General features: G+C 35.9%; 1 protein-coding gene across 5 annotated transcripts in view; it reads left to right on the forward strand.

Moving 5' to 3' along the window:
- The window catches only part of RALGPS2 (Ral GEF with PH domain and SH3 binding motif 2), a 169,679-nt gene that overhangs the window by 29,886 nt on the left and 122,225 nt on the right, over positions 1-17,568 (forward strand). For 4 of the 5 annotated variants that reach the window (XM_078440639.2, XM_078440635.2, XM_078440638.2 and 1 more), the window contains exons 2-4: positions 7,243-7,388; positions 13,249-13,353; positions 15,658-15,708. In XM_078440639.2, coding sequence (XP_078296765.1) covers positions 7,332-7,388; positions 13,249-13,353; positions 15,658-15,708 — 213 coding nt within the window. In that variant the 5' untranslated portion in view covers positions 7,243-7,331. Of the gene's footprint in view, positions 1-6,409; positions 6,641-7,242; positions 7,389-13,248; positions 13,354-15,657; positions 15,709-17,568 lie in introns of all 5 variants that reach the window. The other variant, XM_078440636.2, reaches the window with a different exon arrangement.

Here is a 17,568-nt window from a genome sequence, read left to right on the forward strand (position 1 = left end):
GCTTGGGTGGGAAGGGGTCTGTACAGCACTTCATATGCTTCGCTGTTTGTGGCAAAAGATGGAAGAGGGTTGTTTACTACTCAACTTCCCTAAGACCCTGTGGCACACCTCTGGCATAGTAAACCCTGAAATACTGGTTTTACTTTTCTAAGGTTTCTTCCCTATTTAGAAACCTTCCATGATTCCTTGCTTGTCCCTTCCAGTCTAAATTTCCCCATTCAACAGCTGAGACCCTCCCTAGTCTGGTCCTGTGACTTCTTAGAACTTTTCCGGAGTCCATCACAAAAATTCTCCTGAGCAAGCAGGCCAGGACTCCACACTGGACCTCCTCTCTGGGTCGTCACTTTGAAAACTTTTTTTTTTTTTTAACCTTTATTTATTTTTGAGACAGAGAGAGACAGAGCATGAACGGGGGAGGGGCAGAGAGAGAGGGAGACACAGAATCGGAAGCAGGCTCCAGGCTGTGAGCCATCAGCCCAGAGCCCGACGCGGGGCTCGAACTCACGGACCTCGAGATCGTGACCTGAGCTGAAGTCGGCCGCTTAACCGACTGAGCCACCCAGGCGCCCCTTGGGTCGTCACTTTTAAATTTGCACTCTCGTTTATGGTGTTTTTACTTTTCCTGTCTTCCGAACCTTCAACTTGTCTTTATAAACCTAAACATTATTTCTTCCTGTAGAAATCATGTGACTCTTGAAGCTGAATAGAAGTTTAACAGATAGTAGCATTCTGTTTATTTCATTTCGTGCTCTTTTCCCCTCTAGTCATATTATGAACTTAGAGTAGGAACAACGTTTTAGGTTCTCTTTTCTGTTTCCTTCCTTCCCTCATTTTGTTTCCCTACAATTCCTTCTCCCCTTGACCCTTCCTTTCTCTCTTCCGCACCCTCCGCCTCTGTCCTGGGTTTGTTTGTTTGTTTGTTTGTTTTTTATCTATCCATTTATCAACTCATCTGTCTTTTTTGTCTTTTGATTTTTCCTTCCCATCTGTCCTCCCTTTTTAATTCCCATCCAGCTGTCTGCCCCTACTGTGCAAGCTTGGGCAAGTTACCTCTCCTCTCCTCTCCCCTCCCCTCTAAAAATAGGGTATAATGTTATTACTTCATAGAATTGTTTTGATGATCCAGTGAATTTGTAATGAAAAAGTTCTCAGCAAGCCTTCCAGGTAATAAGCACTCCTGGATATTAGGTTTTATTGTGATTGTTGTACTGTTTTGTATATTCCAATATATAAAACAAACGATAGGATTTTCTATAAAAGGAGAAGTAGTTTTCCTTTTTTTTTTGCAAATAAAAGTGGATGATTGTTTTTAAAAGTAGTTAAATAAGTTAGTTTTGAACTCTTAAATGTTTTGACAGTAATCTAAAAATATTAATCATATTAGCAGTCATGACTAAGATAATTATTTCTGCTTTGAAATAAATTAGTTTTTCATGTATTACATCCTTAATTGCTTGCCATATGGACTAATTTTGTGCTAAGTTCTTTGTATAAAAGTATATTTTGCCTTCTCTTGAATAAGAATTTAGCTGGGTATGGAATTCTAGGTTGACAGTTATTTTCTCTCAGCACTTGGAAGATATTTTATTTTCTTCTGTGTGCATTGTTTTTGTTGAGAAGCTTTCCATTTAATTTTATTCATATGTAAGTAAAGTGACTTATTCCACTTGCTTTTAAAACAAATATTCTCCAGTTTAGAATGATGTATATAGAATATGACTCTTTACTTTCTTTGCTCAAGGTTTGTGATTCCTGAACATGAAATTTGTATCTTGCCCATATTCTGGGAACTTCCCAGCCTTTATCTCTTTAAATATTGCCTTTTATTATTTCTCTTCCTCTGGAACTTCTCATAGACTGTGCTAGATCTTATTATTCCATTTTTTATTTTTCTTGATCTCTATGCATTTTGCATATAATTCTTTTTGTACAGAATTTTTGTATAATTTCCTTTCTCTCCGCTGCTTCACAAATTCTCTTCAGTTTTGTTTAATCTGATGCTTAATTCTCTAGCTACTATATTTTTCTTTTTTTAAGAAACATTTTTATTTGGTTTTCCAACAAATGTTTGTGTTGCTTTTTGCATAACATTTTCAGTTTCTTCTTTTAAGGCTGCTGATTTTAATCTTTCCTGTTTTATAGCCTTTATCAGATAAGCGTTCATCTAAAGTTCTCAGAAGGTAATCCTAATAACTGTTGTGTTTCTTGCTTTTACTTGTAGCATGTTGCTTGCTTATACAGTTGGTAAATTTTTATCTTGAGCTTGCCAGTGGGGTTTTATTTGTGGGAATCCCACATTCATTGTCTTTTTGTTCCCTCCATTTGCCTGGGGTTCCAGGAGTCTCACTGGCTTGTGAACCTGTTTTTGTGGATTTCTCATCTTGAGGGCCTTGAACTGTGCTGGTAGTATATAAATTCAAATTCTGTACCTGCTGGAGTATGCCTAGGATTACAGGTTTTTATTTTGTAGACAAGTTTGTGGACACTCTTCTCTAGCTTCAGTGTTAAGTTCAGGCCAAGACAGACAAGTTTCTGTATCTTCTTATACCCGTATACTTTCTTTCTTTCTTCCTTTTTTTTTTTTTTTTTTTTTTTTTTTTTTAAATAGACACTTTATCATTGAAGGAGTAGACTATTCTGGCTGGCTGGCTTTATTCTAGGTAAAGGTGTGGTTGGGTGGGGTGGGGAACAGTGTGTGTGTCTCAGTTCTCATCTCTTGGTTGCCTTTTCTATCCAACTGATAATCAAAACTCAACTTATAATTCCTAAATTTCATTCATACAAAGATTTTTATATTGTTTATCAGATGTATTGCTGGAAATTGAAATCCTCATCATATTCTTTTAAATGTGTGTAGTATTGTATGTATTATCTGATTGCCATTCGCCCTATACTGTAATTGGACATTGATATAACATTATCCTGTGAGTAATGCTTTATTCAGTGATTCAGTCTTTTAACAGATACTTACTAAAAGTAAGTAGTTGGGGGTCAAGTATTGTGTTCATGTGCCTGAATGAAAAGATGGAAAATAATGATTTTTCTGTCATGTTTTGTTTTAAATATGAGTCTTTAATATCAAGGAACTCAAAGTTCATTAGGGAGAGATACATAAATAAACCAGTGTGAAAAGATGGCATTAGAATTTTGACAAAAGAGCAGTGGAAGCACAGATTTACAGGAAAATCTCTCTCCAGGAGGCACTGGGGACTCCTGTAGCCCTGGATGTACACGAGAACTTTTTTCTTTTTAATTTCTTTTGTAAAAGCTTGAACTTTTCAAGGGTGGCAAATAGCGAAGATAGGCTTGCTTGGTGTTACACTGGAAATGGTTTTAAGAGGCAACCATGTTTTTAGTAAACTTCTGCTAGAATAATGGCTTTATTGTTGAAACAAAGTACTGGGGAATTGAGACTCCTCTCTCATTTTCTTAGATCAAAAATTAAAGAAGGCAGTGGGAGTTTAGCTATCACAAATGCTGAAAGTGAGCTTGCCTGCATGCCATGATATACAGGCTACTTAAATCTTCAGGCCTTCCATGAGTGTCATATAAAGCATGTCTTTAATATTCATTTTAAAATAAATGTTAAAGGAAAGCAAGCTGTAACAAGTGTTAAATATTGAACTGCAATTACAGTGTTTTAATTTTACCCCATTTTTTTTCCTCATGAAAGTTTTAAGAATATTATACTAGGAAGGTTTCGTTTCTTTCTTTTCTTTTTTTTTTTTAAGTTTATTTTGAGAGAGAGAGAGTCAGGAGTGGGGGGTGGGGAATGGGCAGAGAGAGAATCCCAAGCAGGCTCCATGTTGTCAGAGCAGAGCCTGGTGTGGGTCTTGAACCTACTAACTGTGAGATCATGACCTGATCTGAAGTCAGACGCTTACCTGACTGAGCCATCTAGGCACCTGAGGAAAGTTTAGTTTCTCTTGTTGAGCCCTTCATTTCTGTTTTCATCTTTCTTATAATTATCCATTGGAATTTCTTAATGTGGTTGTATACAAAGGTATTAAAATGGTTCTCACTATTGTAAATTGTGCTTTATTGAATAGCTTTACCTGTATAGTTTTTTCTCTATGAGATGAATTTCTAGGACTGAGATTTTAAGCTAGAGTATATGAGCATATCAATTCTGTATTGTCTAAATGTTCCCAAAGAAAATGCTCTAATTAATTGTGTTTCACTACCATTTCTCTTATAGTTGCTTAACTCTTTGAGGATATGTTTTATAGAAGTATTAAATGTCTTTCGCATAATATTCCTAATGATGATAGCATAACTTACTTTAGAAAAGAATATGTATCTGCTTTGTGAAATGAGATTCATTAGTGAGAAGTTGACACTTTGATTTTAATCCTTTGTTCGTTTAGTTAAAAAGTACTGGTTTCTTGGTGTGAATACCATTGAGAAGGTGGGGTGTTTAGGAGATGTGCCTGCACATCTAACATGCCTGCAATTTAATAATTTAGTTCCATGACCTCAAGCAAGGAACTAAATCTACACATTTCAGATTTCCTGTTTGGGTATTATATTGCTTGGAAAGAGCAATATCCTTCTTTTTGGATTTTAATTGCTTAGAAAGAAGCAATATACCTGTTTTGGGAATTAAACCCAAAGATTTAAATTTAAAGATTAACTGTCTTTAGAAGTTTCAGAATGAATTTAATTAAGAAGAGAGCTGTTGTGATGTTGGTAATAATTATGAATGATTGTGTCATTTGTAGCTCTAGGAAAATTAAATAGTAAAGTATGTATTTGTCTTGTTTAATTTGAACTTTTCCTGTGTGCAAAACACAGAAAGGTTTTGAGGTACATACTAAGAACATAAACTTAGTTTGTATCTAAGGATTTAATGTTTGTATGATATCATATGAGATCTTAAACTTCACTTCAGCATTAAATAACACTGATATGTAGTACATTTACAAATAGTTTCTTTAAGGTATGCTTTACTGTACTTTTTTTTTTTTTTTTTTTTTTTTTTTTTTTAATTTTTGGGACAGAGAGAGACAGAGCATGAACGGGGGAGGGGCAGAGAGAGAGGGAGACACAGAATCGGAAACAGGCTCCAGGCTCCGAGCCATCAGCCCAGAGCCTGACGCGGGGCTCGAACTCACGGACCGCGAGATCGTGACCTGGCTGAAGTCGGACGCTTAACCGACTGCGCCACCCAGGCGCCCCTACTGTACTTTTTTTAAAGTTAAAACCAGGCAGAGAAAACTTGATTCTTTACTGTTAGAGTTTAAAAATGTGTAATGTTTATTTCTGGTCTATATTACTTCATTTTCAGTAAATAATAGTAAAAAAAATTACCTATTTGAAGAGTAGATTGAATACATTTCCTGTAACAATTTAATTAAAATCTTTTTCTTTAACACTAGGGGGCACTCTTGACTTACGGATTCATATCTAAATTAATCTTCATGCATAGACTGTGGAATGAAATGAAATTATCTGAAAACATGTTATTGCAAACTGAATGTTACTTCAGAAAGAATTTGCATTATCAAGCTCATTTTATATGGCAGTGTAAATAAAAGTTGATCCTTAATAGTGGCATAAGAATAATGAACCTTATAAAATGAAATGCTGTAGATTGGAGGAAATGAAAGTATTTCAGTGCTCTGTTCACTTTCACGTTGACTTTTCTAAGTGGGTTCTAAATGGTTTTAAAAACCCATTATTTCTAATATCTTTCTCATTTAAAAAAAAGTCTAGCACCACGTTTTGCTCTTAGCAGGTATTTAGTATATATCTGAAGAAATGAAGATAGTCTTAAGATATGACTGAAGGATGCAAACTAGCAGTACATTTTAAGCATTTGAAAACCAAAATGTTTTGCTACATTCAGGAGACCTATTTTAGGCGTGTTTTCATTCACTGTGTTTTCAGTTGGGATTTTGGAGATGCCCACCAACATGTATTTTGCCAGAGGTGTATTTCTAAGGCTTTTGTCTTAATTCAAAGACTGTGGAACTTAAGCTTTGTGTGGATTAAGTAGACAAAGTCTGCATCATCATAATTGCACACTTATCACGTGTCAGCACTGTTGTGTGGGCTTTGTATATATTCATTTCTCCTCATCACAACTCTGTGAGATAGGCACTTACTGTTACCTTTGTTTAATAGATAAGGAAACTGAGCCCAGAAAAGTTAACAGTTTTCTGGGTTCATACTTAGGCAGTCTTGTTCTAGAGTCTGCTTCTAAATCACTGTCCTCTATTGCTTATCCGGAGAGAGGAAACTTAGCATCAAGAGAATTATTATTGTTATTTTAGACTCAGTTTTTAAAGCCAGTGTAATTTAAAACACCTAATTTATAGACACTTATCATTTCTCTTATGAGAAAGGATCATTGAAATTCAAAGTTAGAAAGGGGCCTCAGAGTCCATTTGCCTCTGTCATTTTATAGAGAGGAAGAAATTCCATCCTAGACAGAAGTTACCGACACAGTGTTGTACAGCAAGTTACTTGTGGAAAGGGATGCGAAGCTCAAGTGAATATCCTGGCTTACAGTGAAGTGGAAAGAAGTGTGATGTTGTGGAAATAATATTTGACTAGAATTTTAGATGGCTCGAATTTTATTCTTGCCTCTCCTCATTTACCAGCCTGCATCATCAGAAGCTCTGTTTCTTTGTGCTGTGTGAGTATAATAATGTCATCCTTAATTTAGTCTATTGGTAGTTGTGAAGGTCAGAGTGATAATGATTGAAGATATTCAGTAAACTTTAAAACCCTATACAAATAAACAAACATATATTGTGGTATTTTTATGACACGTTCTGTAATCTTTTAATTACTTGCATCTTTGTAAACCAGTTTATCGGCAATGACAAACTTACTTAGTATTGCTGATTTATAGATGTCTTTCAGATCTCTAAAAAATGTATTGAGTTATGCCATGTGTTACTTTGCCACATGGTGTTTTACACTTTTTATTTACTTAAAGCTAAAAAAGGTTTTTGAATTTTTCTCACACTAAGTGAAAAATTATACTTCCGCTTTATGGATGAACATAACAGTAACGTGTATCGAATATTGCCCATGTGGTGTTTCTGACCATTTGGAAATAGCATCCAGGATCGTCCTCAAGCTGGATATAGTGACTTAACTGAAATAAAAATAAAAAACTTTACTTCATTGAAGTTGAAGTGTTTTATTTCTTGGCATGGTGATAGGCATGGATTTGCTCTCTTAAACGTCCAGTAAGACATAGAATAAACATTTTCTGTTTATTTTTTACAGGAATAATAATGTATTTGTGGCCTTGGACATGAAGCAATCAGTCTTCTGTTACTGTTAACGTAGTGTCAAGGACTGATGTTGTGGGAAGCATGGACCTAATGAACGGGCAGGCAAGCAATGTTAATATTGCTGCTACTGCTTCTGAGGTAAGAATTTTTAGAAGTTTAGCTGTAGAGTTTCTTACCTGGCATTCTGATTTTTCAAGCATTATGGTTGGTCACAGATTTAACTCAGAATTTGAGAAAAGGACTACAAATTTTTTAATTTTTAAAAAGCTTTTATTTTTTATTTTTAAATGTTTATTTGAGAGAGAGAGAGAGGGGGAGGGAGAGGGAGGGCGCACACAAGTGGGGGAGGGGCAGAGGGAGAAGGAGACACAGGATTCAAGCAGGCTCTGTGCTGATAGCCTAGAGCCTGATGTGGGCTTGAACTTACAAACCTTGAGATCATGGCCTGAGCCGAGATCGAGTGTCAGACGCTTAACCAACTGAACCACCGAGGCACCCCCCTCCCAAAACTGTTTTAATTGTTCCATTCATATGTTCTATACATCTTAGAAACAGTTAATCCTTATTCACTTAAGGTATGTGACAAATGATTACTTAAAACTTTTTCTTGGGTTTAGTTAAAAAAATTTTTTTTGATGTTTATTTTTGAGAGAGAGACAGAGAGAGAGACCATGCATGAGCAGGGAAAGGGCAGAGAGAGAGGGGAAGGACATAGAGAGAGAGGAAGACATAGAATCCGAAGCAGGCTCCAGATTCTGAATTGTCAGCATAGAGCCCGACATAGGGCTTGAACCCACAGACTGCGAGATCATGACCTGAGCTGAAGTCAGACGCTTAATCGACTGAGCCACCAAGGCGCCCCTTGAGTTTAGTTTTAAAGGATACATAGAATGTATATATACATACGTAGACTGTCTTTTTAGGGTATTTTTACATTGCATGAACCTTGAGGACAATAATACAAGTGAGAATACAAGATTCTTTTTTTTAGAATCACATAATTTTGACACTGTCCAGATCCCTTGATTCCCAGTCTCTTAAAGGAGATCAAAAACCATTAGGCTGAAATGTTGGAAGGGGTGTAGCTTAGAGTGTAAAGACGGAAGTGAAGACTGAACTCGATGCCCATCTCTCTAGTTAATGTGTTGGGATTTTATTTGTGCCTCACAGTTTTTCTTTTTTGCTTTACCTTTAAATCTAGAGTACTTGCCTTCTTTCCTTAATAGCTTAGCAACCAGCTCCTCTATTTCTCCTTTATTTTTCTCTTGTTACAGAGGATGAGAATAATGTTTATGACCTTTTAACACGTTGGCCTCAAAGTTGCTTAATAACTTCAACTCCATTTTGCCCCAGCCAGTTACTTAGGCCTTGCTGTCAGTGAAAATATTCTAAGTCTGTGGTTTCGATTATTTTTCTTATGCTGATGATTTCTGTATTTCTATCTCTAGCTCTTGCTTCCCTCATATGCATTTTCATTAAGCATTTCTGATGAACCAGACATTTTATGTATAATATGAACAAAATCCAAGTTACTTGTTACTATTCTGCTCTACAACCTGTAAAGAAAATAGTCCAACCCCTTTCTCTGACTTTTGTTAATAGCATTACCAATTTCCCGTCACTATCTATATCAACACTATTTCCCTAGCCATCTAAGTTTGATGTTTAGATTTGTCATTAACTCACTTCTCCTTTGTGTATCACAACCCATTTTCTCATCACAGCAGGGAGAATATGCGAGCAGAACAGAAGTTCCAGTTCTGTAATGTAACCATGCAAGTGATACCCCATTCTCTCTGCCACATTCTGTTGGTTAGAAACAGGTCACAGTGCTGCCCACACTCAGGTGGAGGGAGCTCCACAGGATGTGAGCGCCAGGAGATGCAGACACTTGGCAGCTGTTGTAGAGCCTGTCCCGCACTCCTCCTCTCTAGGATCCGGCCCTTTTCTCCTTATTTCGACCAGCACCATCTGAGTTTGGTCATTATTTCTTGTCTAGATTATTGCAGCAGACTTTTAGCTTGGTCTTGCACTTCCATTCTCTGCTATTTTGGGTCCGTTTGACTATAATTCAACCTTAATGTTCTTAAAATACAGCTCTTAAGCTTTTTTGTATCCCCAGATTGTCCATGGTTCCCCATTGCCTGTTAATTAAATGCAAATGACCCTAAACCTTTTATTTAAGACTTTCCTCATAATGGCTCTAAATTTTCTTTTTAATAGACTTAACTCCTGATAATTATCAACTTGAAATCTCATTCTAATGAAAGAATACTACATCTTGCTGATGTTTGTATAAACCATTCTTTTCCTACTTTGGTTACAGCCTTGTCTGTATTAGTTTTTCTACATGGAATTTCTCTTCTCAGTCCAGTGTGCCTCTCCCTCTCACTGCACCAAAAAAAATACATTTTATCTGTCTTTCAAAACCTATTTCAAGTGTTATACTTTCAGTAAAGTCTCTTCCTGATCCCCTCAAAAGATAAGAGGTTTCCTATTTTGAAACTATCACTTAAAAAAAATCCCACTTTTAAAATAATTTTTTTCAATAAGTGTATATCACTTTAATTCCTCCTTGAGACAGGGATTATATTATTATATGTTTGTATATATGTTTATATTACATACATATAATATATATGGGTGTTTTTATAACCATATTTTTGAATATGTTAAGTGTATATATATATATATGTGTGTGTGTGTGTGTGTGTGTATATATATATATATATATATATATATATATAGGATATTTATAACTATATACCCTGAAACATTTGGTCTAATATTGCAGGAAACAGTACACAATTATTTGTTATATAAAATAGATCATTTTACTGTAAAAAAAAAAAAAAAAAAAATCTGCCCTAAAAGTGAATGAATTACATCAGGCCTCGGAGTAATACAGTTTAGCATATGGTAAGTGGAAAAGGCTGTCTTTTAAATTGTTCTACACTGTGGTAAGAAAGTAAAATTTAAAAATACATATTTTTTGCCTTTTCTTAAAATAGAGATCTATTAATATAACAAAATGCAAAGATCCCATAAATCTGAGAAGCTTATTAAATGGATAAAATACTTGATCTGGGTGATTGACTTCCCTGTCTTAGTACCTTTATAGTTAACCTGTACCAAAGCTTCTGAGATCAGAAGAGTTGCAGTGAAATTTTTCTTTTCCAGATATTGAAAGGTGTCAGTGGTTTTAATCTTGTCTTGAATATAGAATTACTACTCTTCCCTTAGTGGACGTTATACTTAAATACTGTGTAGCTTATCAGTACCAACTTCTTTATTGGTATTGGGGAAGCAGATAGATATCCCTCTTAATTTCTTAAGCTTCTCTAATGGCTTGTAAGGAGGAAAAAAGGAAAGTGATTACTTGTTTTGATAAGCAATAAAATTGCCTTTATGATTTGCTAACTTGTCTTGAGTGAGTTAAAAACTTGGAGAAAATTGCCAAGTTATGTTTAAAATTAATGTCTCTACTTGACAGAATGTATTTGGTTATTGGGGCAGTAACTGATGTCTGTTTGAATGTTTGACATTATAAGTAAATTTCTAAATTAGTCTTGGGATATAAAATAATGATGTTGACATACTATAATCAGAATTACAGAGAATAAACACACGAAATAAAATGCTGTTAGGAAAAATGATTATGGGACGTTGGGTTTCTGCTAGATATGTAGAGGTTGGAATTCATCACTCCTGTCCTCACAACATGAAAAAAAACAAACAAACTGAAAATCAGGAACTCTTCTTAGCTCTCTCAGAAAATTGATGTCACAGAGCAAACTGACATTGATGACCCAAAAACTGGAGAGAGGCAAATAGGAAATTAATTTACCAAGAGTATAAATCACTCTAGCCAGAAACGGGTAGAAAAACTTAAGCTGTAGTTGACAAATTGCTGGAGGCATTGTGTAGACTAGCAACTAGCTTGAAGTTAGAAACTCCTGAAGGCCCAGTCTTGGGTTCTCCCAACCCCCACTTTAGTGTTTTACCTCCAGAAGCTCTACCAGGTTCTCACAGTGAAGATCAGAGAAAAATACCCTCCTGCTTCTAGCAGGGGGAGGGGAAAATAACCATTCTGAATTATACCCAGTGCATTCTCTTCTCCCCCGACCTCAAGGGAAACTCCTTTGCCAGAGACCTACTTGGGGCAAGAGAAATACCCAACACTAGCCCCCTCCCGCCTTTCTTTCTCATTTTCTCAGGGATCAGCAGTGGTGGTGGGGTACTGAGAAGTACTTGAGGTCACAGCCCAAGGGCATAGGCTCACAAAAAGACCTTATAGAATACTCCCCCTCCCCCCCCCCCCCCCCCGTACTTCACCACCACATCAACAGGGCTCCTGTATAATAGTGAAGGATTATAGCAGAAGGAACTGCAAGACACAGATTCTATCTAAGAAGGAGTTTCTAGGGAAACCCAAAGACAAAAAGAAGGACACTAGAAGAATTGAAGAGTAGACACATCAAGTACAATAAACAGTAAACACAGCATAACTCCTACCTATAGAAACATAAATCCTTGTACTGAAGACCTGTTTACCTCTCAGTTCCTATTACCCAGTACATCATGTCTGGTTTTCATAAAATTACAAGGAATGCTAAAAGGTAAGAAAAAGACGTAGTCCGGACAGACAAAGCAGGTACAAGAGCCAGACTCAGGTCAGATATGGCAGAGTTTTGGAATTCTCTCTGGATAATTAAAATAACCATGATTAATAATGCTAAGGGCTCTAATGGAAAAAAATGGACAACTTGTAAAAACAGATGGACAATGTAAGCAGGAATACTGAAAGAAACTATTAGAAATCAAAAACTTGGTGACCAAAATGGAGAATGACTTTGGCTCACCAGTAGACTGGTGGCCAGTAGTCAGTCAGCGAAAGAATTAGTAATCTTGAAGATATGTCAGTAGAAACATCCGAAACTAAAATGCAGAGAGAAAATAGAATGAAAAAAATGGAGTAGAATATCCAAGGACTGTGACAATGACAGAGGGTGTAACATACACGTAATGGAAACCAGAAGGAGAAGAGAAAGGGGCAGAAGAAATATTTGAAGTAGTAATGGTTGAGAATTTTCCCAAATTAATGACAGATCCTTTCCTTTGAAATGATTTTGATACTTAGCTGCTAATGAAAGTGAGAGAAAACATAAAAATGAGGCATAATGACAAGTGTTCAAAACTGATGGATAACAGCTGGTAGTTTGACATACATATTTATACATTGGCAACTGAAATTTGGTGAATTTTTTTGTGCCGTTAACTGTAGCCACTATTTAATAGAGCATGATCTAATATGTTCTTATAGCAATGATGCTCTGATTTCAGCCAACTGAGGCAGAGTACATTTTTATCTCGTGGTACAGATGAAGTGGAAATTGAACAGAAATAAACTTTTCAGAGCCAAAAGCCACCTATTGTTTTATATGTAATAACAGCAAATTCAAACTTAAAATAGTAACCTTAAAACAGAAAACTGTTAACTTTGTAGTATAATAGGAAGAATAGTATCAATTGTACTATTGCAGACAGACATCACTTAACAAATACGATCGGATTACTTAGTTAATGAAGTTCTGAATGTTTTATGATTTAGGTTATGAAAATAATTTGTATTTTTCTTTAAAACTATAGTTTAAAAATTATAAACAGAGGTATTCTTCTCCCCTAACTTGCCTTTACCCCATTTGAGAATCATAGAACTTGTTAAAATCTTTTATTTCTGTAAGAAATGATAGGATGTCAGGATGCGGAAACTGACAGACAAGAAAATGACTCATGTAAGAACCTAGAAATTTAAAGAGATTAGATTTTTCAGTTGTCTGAGCCTTTATCTGGTGCTCTTCCAACTAAGCAGCGTGTTGTACCCGGTTTTTCTACCGTGTTTGTCGACCCACTGTTTTCAGTTTAATGCCAGTGGAGTTTCTGTGGCACTGACTGTGAGACAGTATTAAAATGGCTGCATTTTCTTTCAATTTAACAGAAAAGTAGCAGTTCCGAATCATTAAGTGACAAAGGTTCTGAACTGAAGAAAAGCTTTGATGCTGTGGTATTTGATGTTCTTAAGGTTACACCAGAAGAATATGCGGTAAGCCTCCTGCCTCCCCTTTCTCCAGTTTTTGCACATAACTTACACATCGATGCTATTGAGCTAGAATTTGTACAGCACAGCAGAAGGAGGTGGTTAAAGAAAACTGGCTAGGGGCATTGATGGAGAGACTAGTACAGCAGTGGAGCAAACAGGAATGATGAAATGGGGAAAGGAGAAGGGCTGGGGAGAGGTTTAGAGCAGCTTCCTATGTTACACTCTCAGCTTGGCAGATAATAATACTTCCCACCTAAAACTAATGTAACATTGCGTGCTACTCAAAAACAAAAACAAAAAAACAACACACACACACATTAGGAAAAAAAAAAAGTGAGTGGCTTACCTTTGAGCTGATTGTTTTTGTCCCTCCCTGTACCACCTCCCCAAGCCACTGTGCTTTATTGACCTATGTAAGAAGTATTTTGACTTTTTTGTAGACTAAAAAACTGAAAAATGAAATTTGAAGGCATTATTGTGATACCATGAAAGATACCTAGAAAAACTTCTATTTCTGAACTGACATAAATGTTCATTTATTTAATTTCTGTTTCTCCATTGACTTGTTAACAGCATCTGTTGATTTTCTGATGTTGAACCACTCTTGCATTCCAGGAATAAACTATTTAATCATAACATGTTATTCTTTGGTACGTTATTGGGTTTTGTCTTCTATCTGTAGCCTTAATTGAGATAGAGATAGGGCCATAGCCATATGCAGCCCTTAGATGTGAGTTGCCACTACCAGTACAGTTTCATTGATTTTTATAAATGGGGAAGAAAACCTTTTTATTAATATCATATTTTATATTACTGTTAGGGGGAATACAATTTAATAGTCACAATAATACTGCTCTATGAACCAGTAGATCTGATTTTTGGTTTTGATTTTGATTTTGATTTAATGTATAACTGTCCAAATTTTTAAATTATTTTTCTTTTCTTTTTTTAAAACATTTGTTTATTTTTTCAAAACCACACTCAGATACTACCTCACACCAGTCAGAGTGGCCAAAATGAACAAATCAGGAGACTACAGATGCTGGAGAGGATGTGAAGAAACGGGAACCCTCTTGCACTGTTGGTGGGAATGCAAACTGGTGCAGCCACTCTGGAAAACAGTGTGGAGGTTCCTCAAAAAATTAAAAATAGACCTACCCTATGACCCAGCAATAACACTGCTAGGAATTTACCCAAGGGATACAGGAGTACTGATGCATAGGGGCACTTGTACCCCAATGTTTATAGCAGCACTCTCAACAATAGCCAAATTATGGAAAGAGCCTAATGTCCATCAACTGATGAGTGGATAAAGAAATTGTGGTTTATATACACAATGGAGTACTATGTGGCAATGAGAAAGAATGAAATCTGGCCCTTTGTAGCAACGTGGATGGAACTGGAGAGTGTGATGCTAAGTGAAATAAGCCATACAGAGAAAGACAGATACCATATGTTTTCACTCTTATGTGGATCCTGAGAAACTTAACAGAAACCCATGGGGGAGGGGAAGGGAAAAAAAATGAGGTTAGAGTGGGAGAGAGCGAAAGCATAAGAGACTCTTAAAAACTGAGAACAAACTGAGGGTTGATGGGGGGTGGGAGGGAGGGGAGGGTGGGTGATGGGTATTGAGGAGGGCACCTTTTGGGATGAGCACTGGGTGTTGTATGGAAACCAATTTGACAATAAATTTCATGTATTGAAAAAATAAATAAAGGAATACCTGAGAAAATGGTTAAAAAATAAAAATAAAAAAATAAACTTCACAAAATTTAATTAAAAAAAAAAAGGAATCTACTCCTGAAATCATTGTTTCACTATATGCTAACTAATTTGTATGTAAATTTTAAAAAATAAAATTTAAATAAATAAAAACATTTGTTTATTTTTGAGAGAGAGAGAGACAGACAGACAGACAGCAGAGAGAAAGGGAAACACAGACCTCAAAGCAGACTCCACGCTCTGTGATCAGCACAGAACCCATGGACTGCGAGACCATGACCTGAGATGAGGTCGGACACTTAACTGACTTAGCCACCCAGGCTCCCCTTTTTGTTTTATTTTCTAACTTTACTTCATTTATGTCACAAGAAAATATGAATAGGTATGAGATAATTTGAAGTAATCATATTTAATGGTACAAGGGCTAAATTTTCATTTTCTGTAATCCCTTATAAAAATGACTCTTTTTCTGAAGTAAAAATTTGAGTATTCAATATATTTTAGTATAGAATATAATTCTAATTTAGAATATATGTCATGTCCTAGAATTCCCAAGAAATTGTCATTTTTTACTTTCTATTTCAGGGTCAGATAACGCTAATGGACGTTCCAGTATTTAAAGCCATTCAACCAGATGTGAGTAGTTTTAAGAACTTTTCTTTTAAATATACAGAATGGTCATTAATAGTATCCCAAATTAAGAAGTTTTAGAAATGTCAGATTCATATTAATGTTTCAGTGTTTAAAGATTTTGATGTGACTGTCCATATACTATTCAGGCGTCAGAAACTCACGTGGCAGTCATAAACACAAATCACTGAGTCACAGGCAGGACTGATGAATCATTTTGGATGATTAGGCTTTGTCACTCTTCTGAGGGGGGCACTAGACTTAGGGTGAATGGTCACCCAAGGCTTTGAAACTTTTTCGTGGGAGAATGGAAATAAGAAACTGGGTTTCACAACTCACTACAGCAGTTTTTTCCCTTACTTTATTTATGACTTTAAAGTATGACTCTGTGTTGACATTTTAGAGAGAAGAGGGAGGATCAAGGAAGGCATTTTTTACTTTTATTAAAAAGGAGACTGACATTTATTATGCATCTACCTACTGTAAGCCATTTAGTATGCTGTGTGTGTGTATGAACTTGAGTGTGGTAATGTATATTACTGATGAGAAGACAGAAAGACCGTTGTCCTTGCTGCACAGCTAAGTGTAGGAATTGGGTTTCAAACTGGTGCTTTTTCTATTTCTACTCTTACCAAGTAATAATACAAGTACGATTTTGCACCCCCAAATGAAGTGTGATAATACCAATATTCAGTACCATAAGATACATATTTTTTTAATTCTTTTGGGAACAAAATGTAGTGTATTTGTTGTATATAAAAGTGTGCAGTGGCCTTGAACGCTGTAATTACTATAAGGAGTTAGAGAAAACATCTCTATCTTAAGTGGTGTAGACAGTGTGATTTTAAAGTAAGTTAGTTAATGTCTTAGTATCTCAAGTTTGTCATGTACAAAAGGAAGGAGTGGGCCTGAATGATCTCTGAGTCCCTGTCATTTCCACAATTCAGTGTTTTCCTAACATTTGCCCTGTACCATGAGGATTCTCTCAGTAGAACCATTAGATTAGCAATAGGAGGAGCAATCTGTTCGACACATAACATGCAAACAGAAAATGGCTTTTGTATTTAAATGACAAAAACTTGCATTTCCTCACATCCCTGAACAAAAGAAACTAAATTCTTTACAAAAATTACACTTTTTTTGCTCAGAAATTCAGCCGTCTTATCTATAGACAGGTTTTTCTTTTGAATAAACTGCAGTGACCATATTACTGTTTCATAGGAGAGTAGTCCTATCCACTGGATACACAGTGTGAACCACTTACATAACTTTACATTTTCTAGTAGCCACATTGTGAAGTAAAAATGAAACAGATGAGGGGCACCTGGGTGGCTCAGTCGGTTGAGCATCCGACTTCAGCTCAAGTCATATCTCATGGCTCGTGAGTTCAAGCCCCGTGTAACACTGTGTGCTGACAGCTCAGAGCCTGGAATCTGCTGCAGATTGTATGACTCCCTCTCTCTCTGCCCCTCTCCCACTCATACTCTGTCTCTCAAAAATAAGCATTAAAATTTTTTTCTAAATAAAAAATTAAACAGATGGAATTAATTTTAATAATTTTATTTAACCTACAACATCCAAAATATTATCAGTTTGACTTTTAATCAGTATAAAATTATTGAGCATTTTATATTTTTTCTCTACTAAGACCTCGAAATTCAATGTGTGTCATACAGTTACAGCACATCTTTATTTGGAGTAGCCACATTTCAAGTACTCACTAACCATTAGTGACTAGGGGCTTTGGACATTGAAGATCTAGATAATAATTACTGAAGACATGGAATTCAGGTCACTGTGGGAATTTTTTATCTTCCTGAGACATCGGACACTACTTTGTGAAATTCAGAAGTGAGCCTTAAAATT

Source organism: Panthera onca, chromosome F1, assembly GCF_046562875.1.
Source record: "Panthera onca isolate mPanOnc1 chromosome F1, mPanOnc1 haplotype 2, whole genome shotgun sequence".
NCBI lineage: Eukaryota > Metazoa > Chordata > Mammalia > Carnivora > Felidae > Panthera > Panthera onca.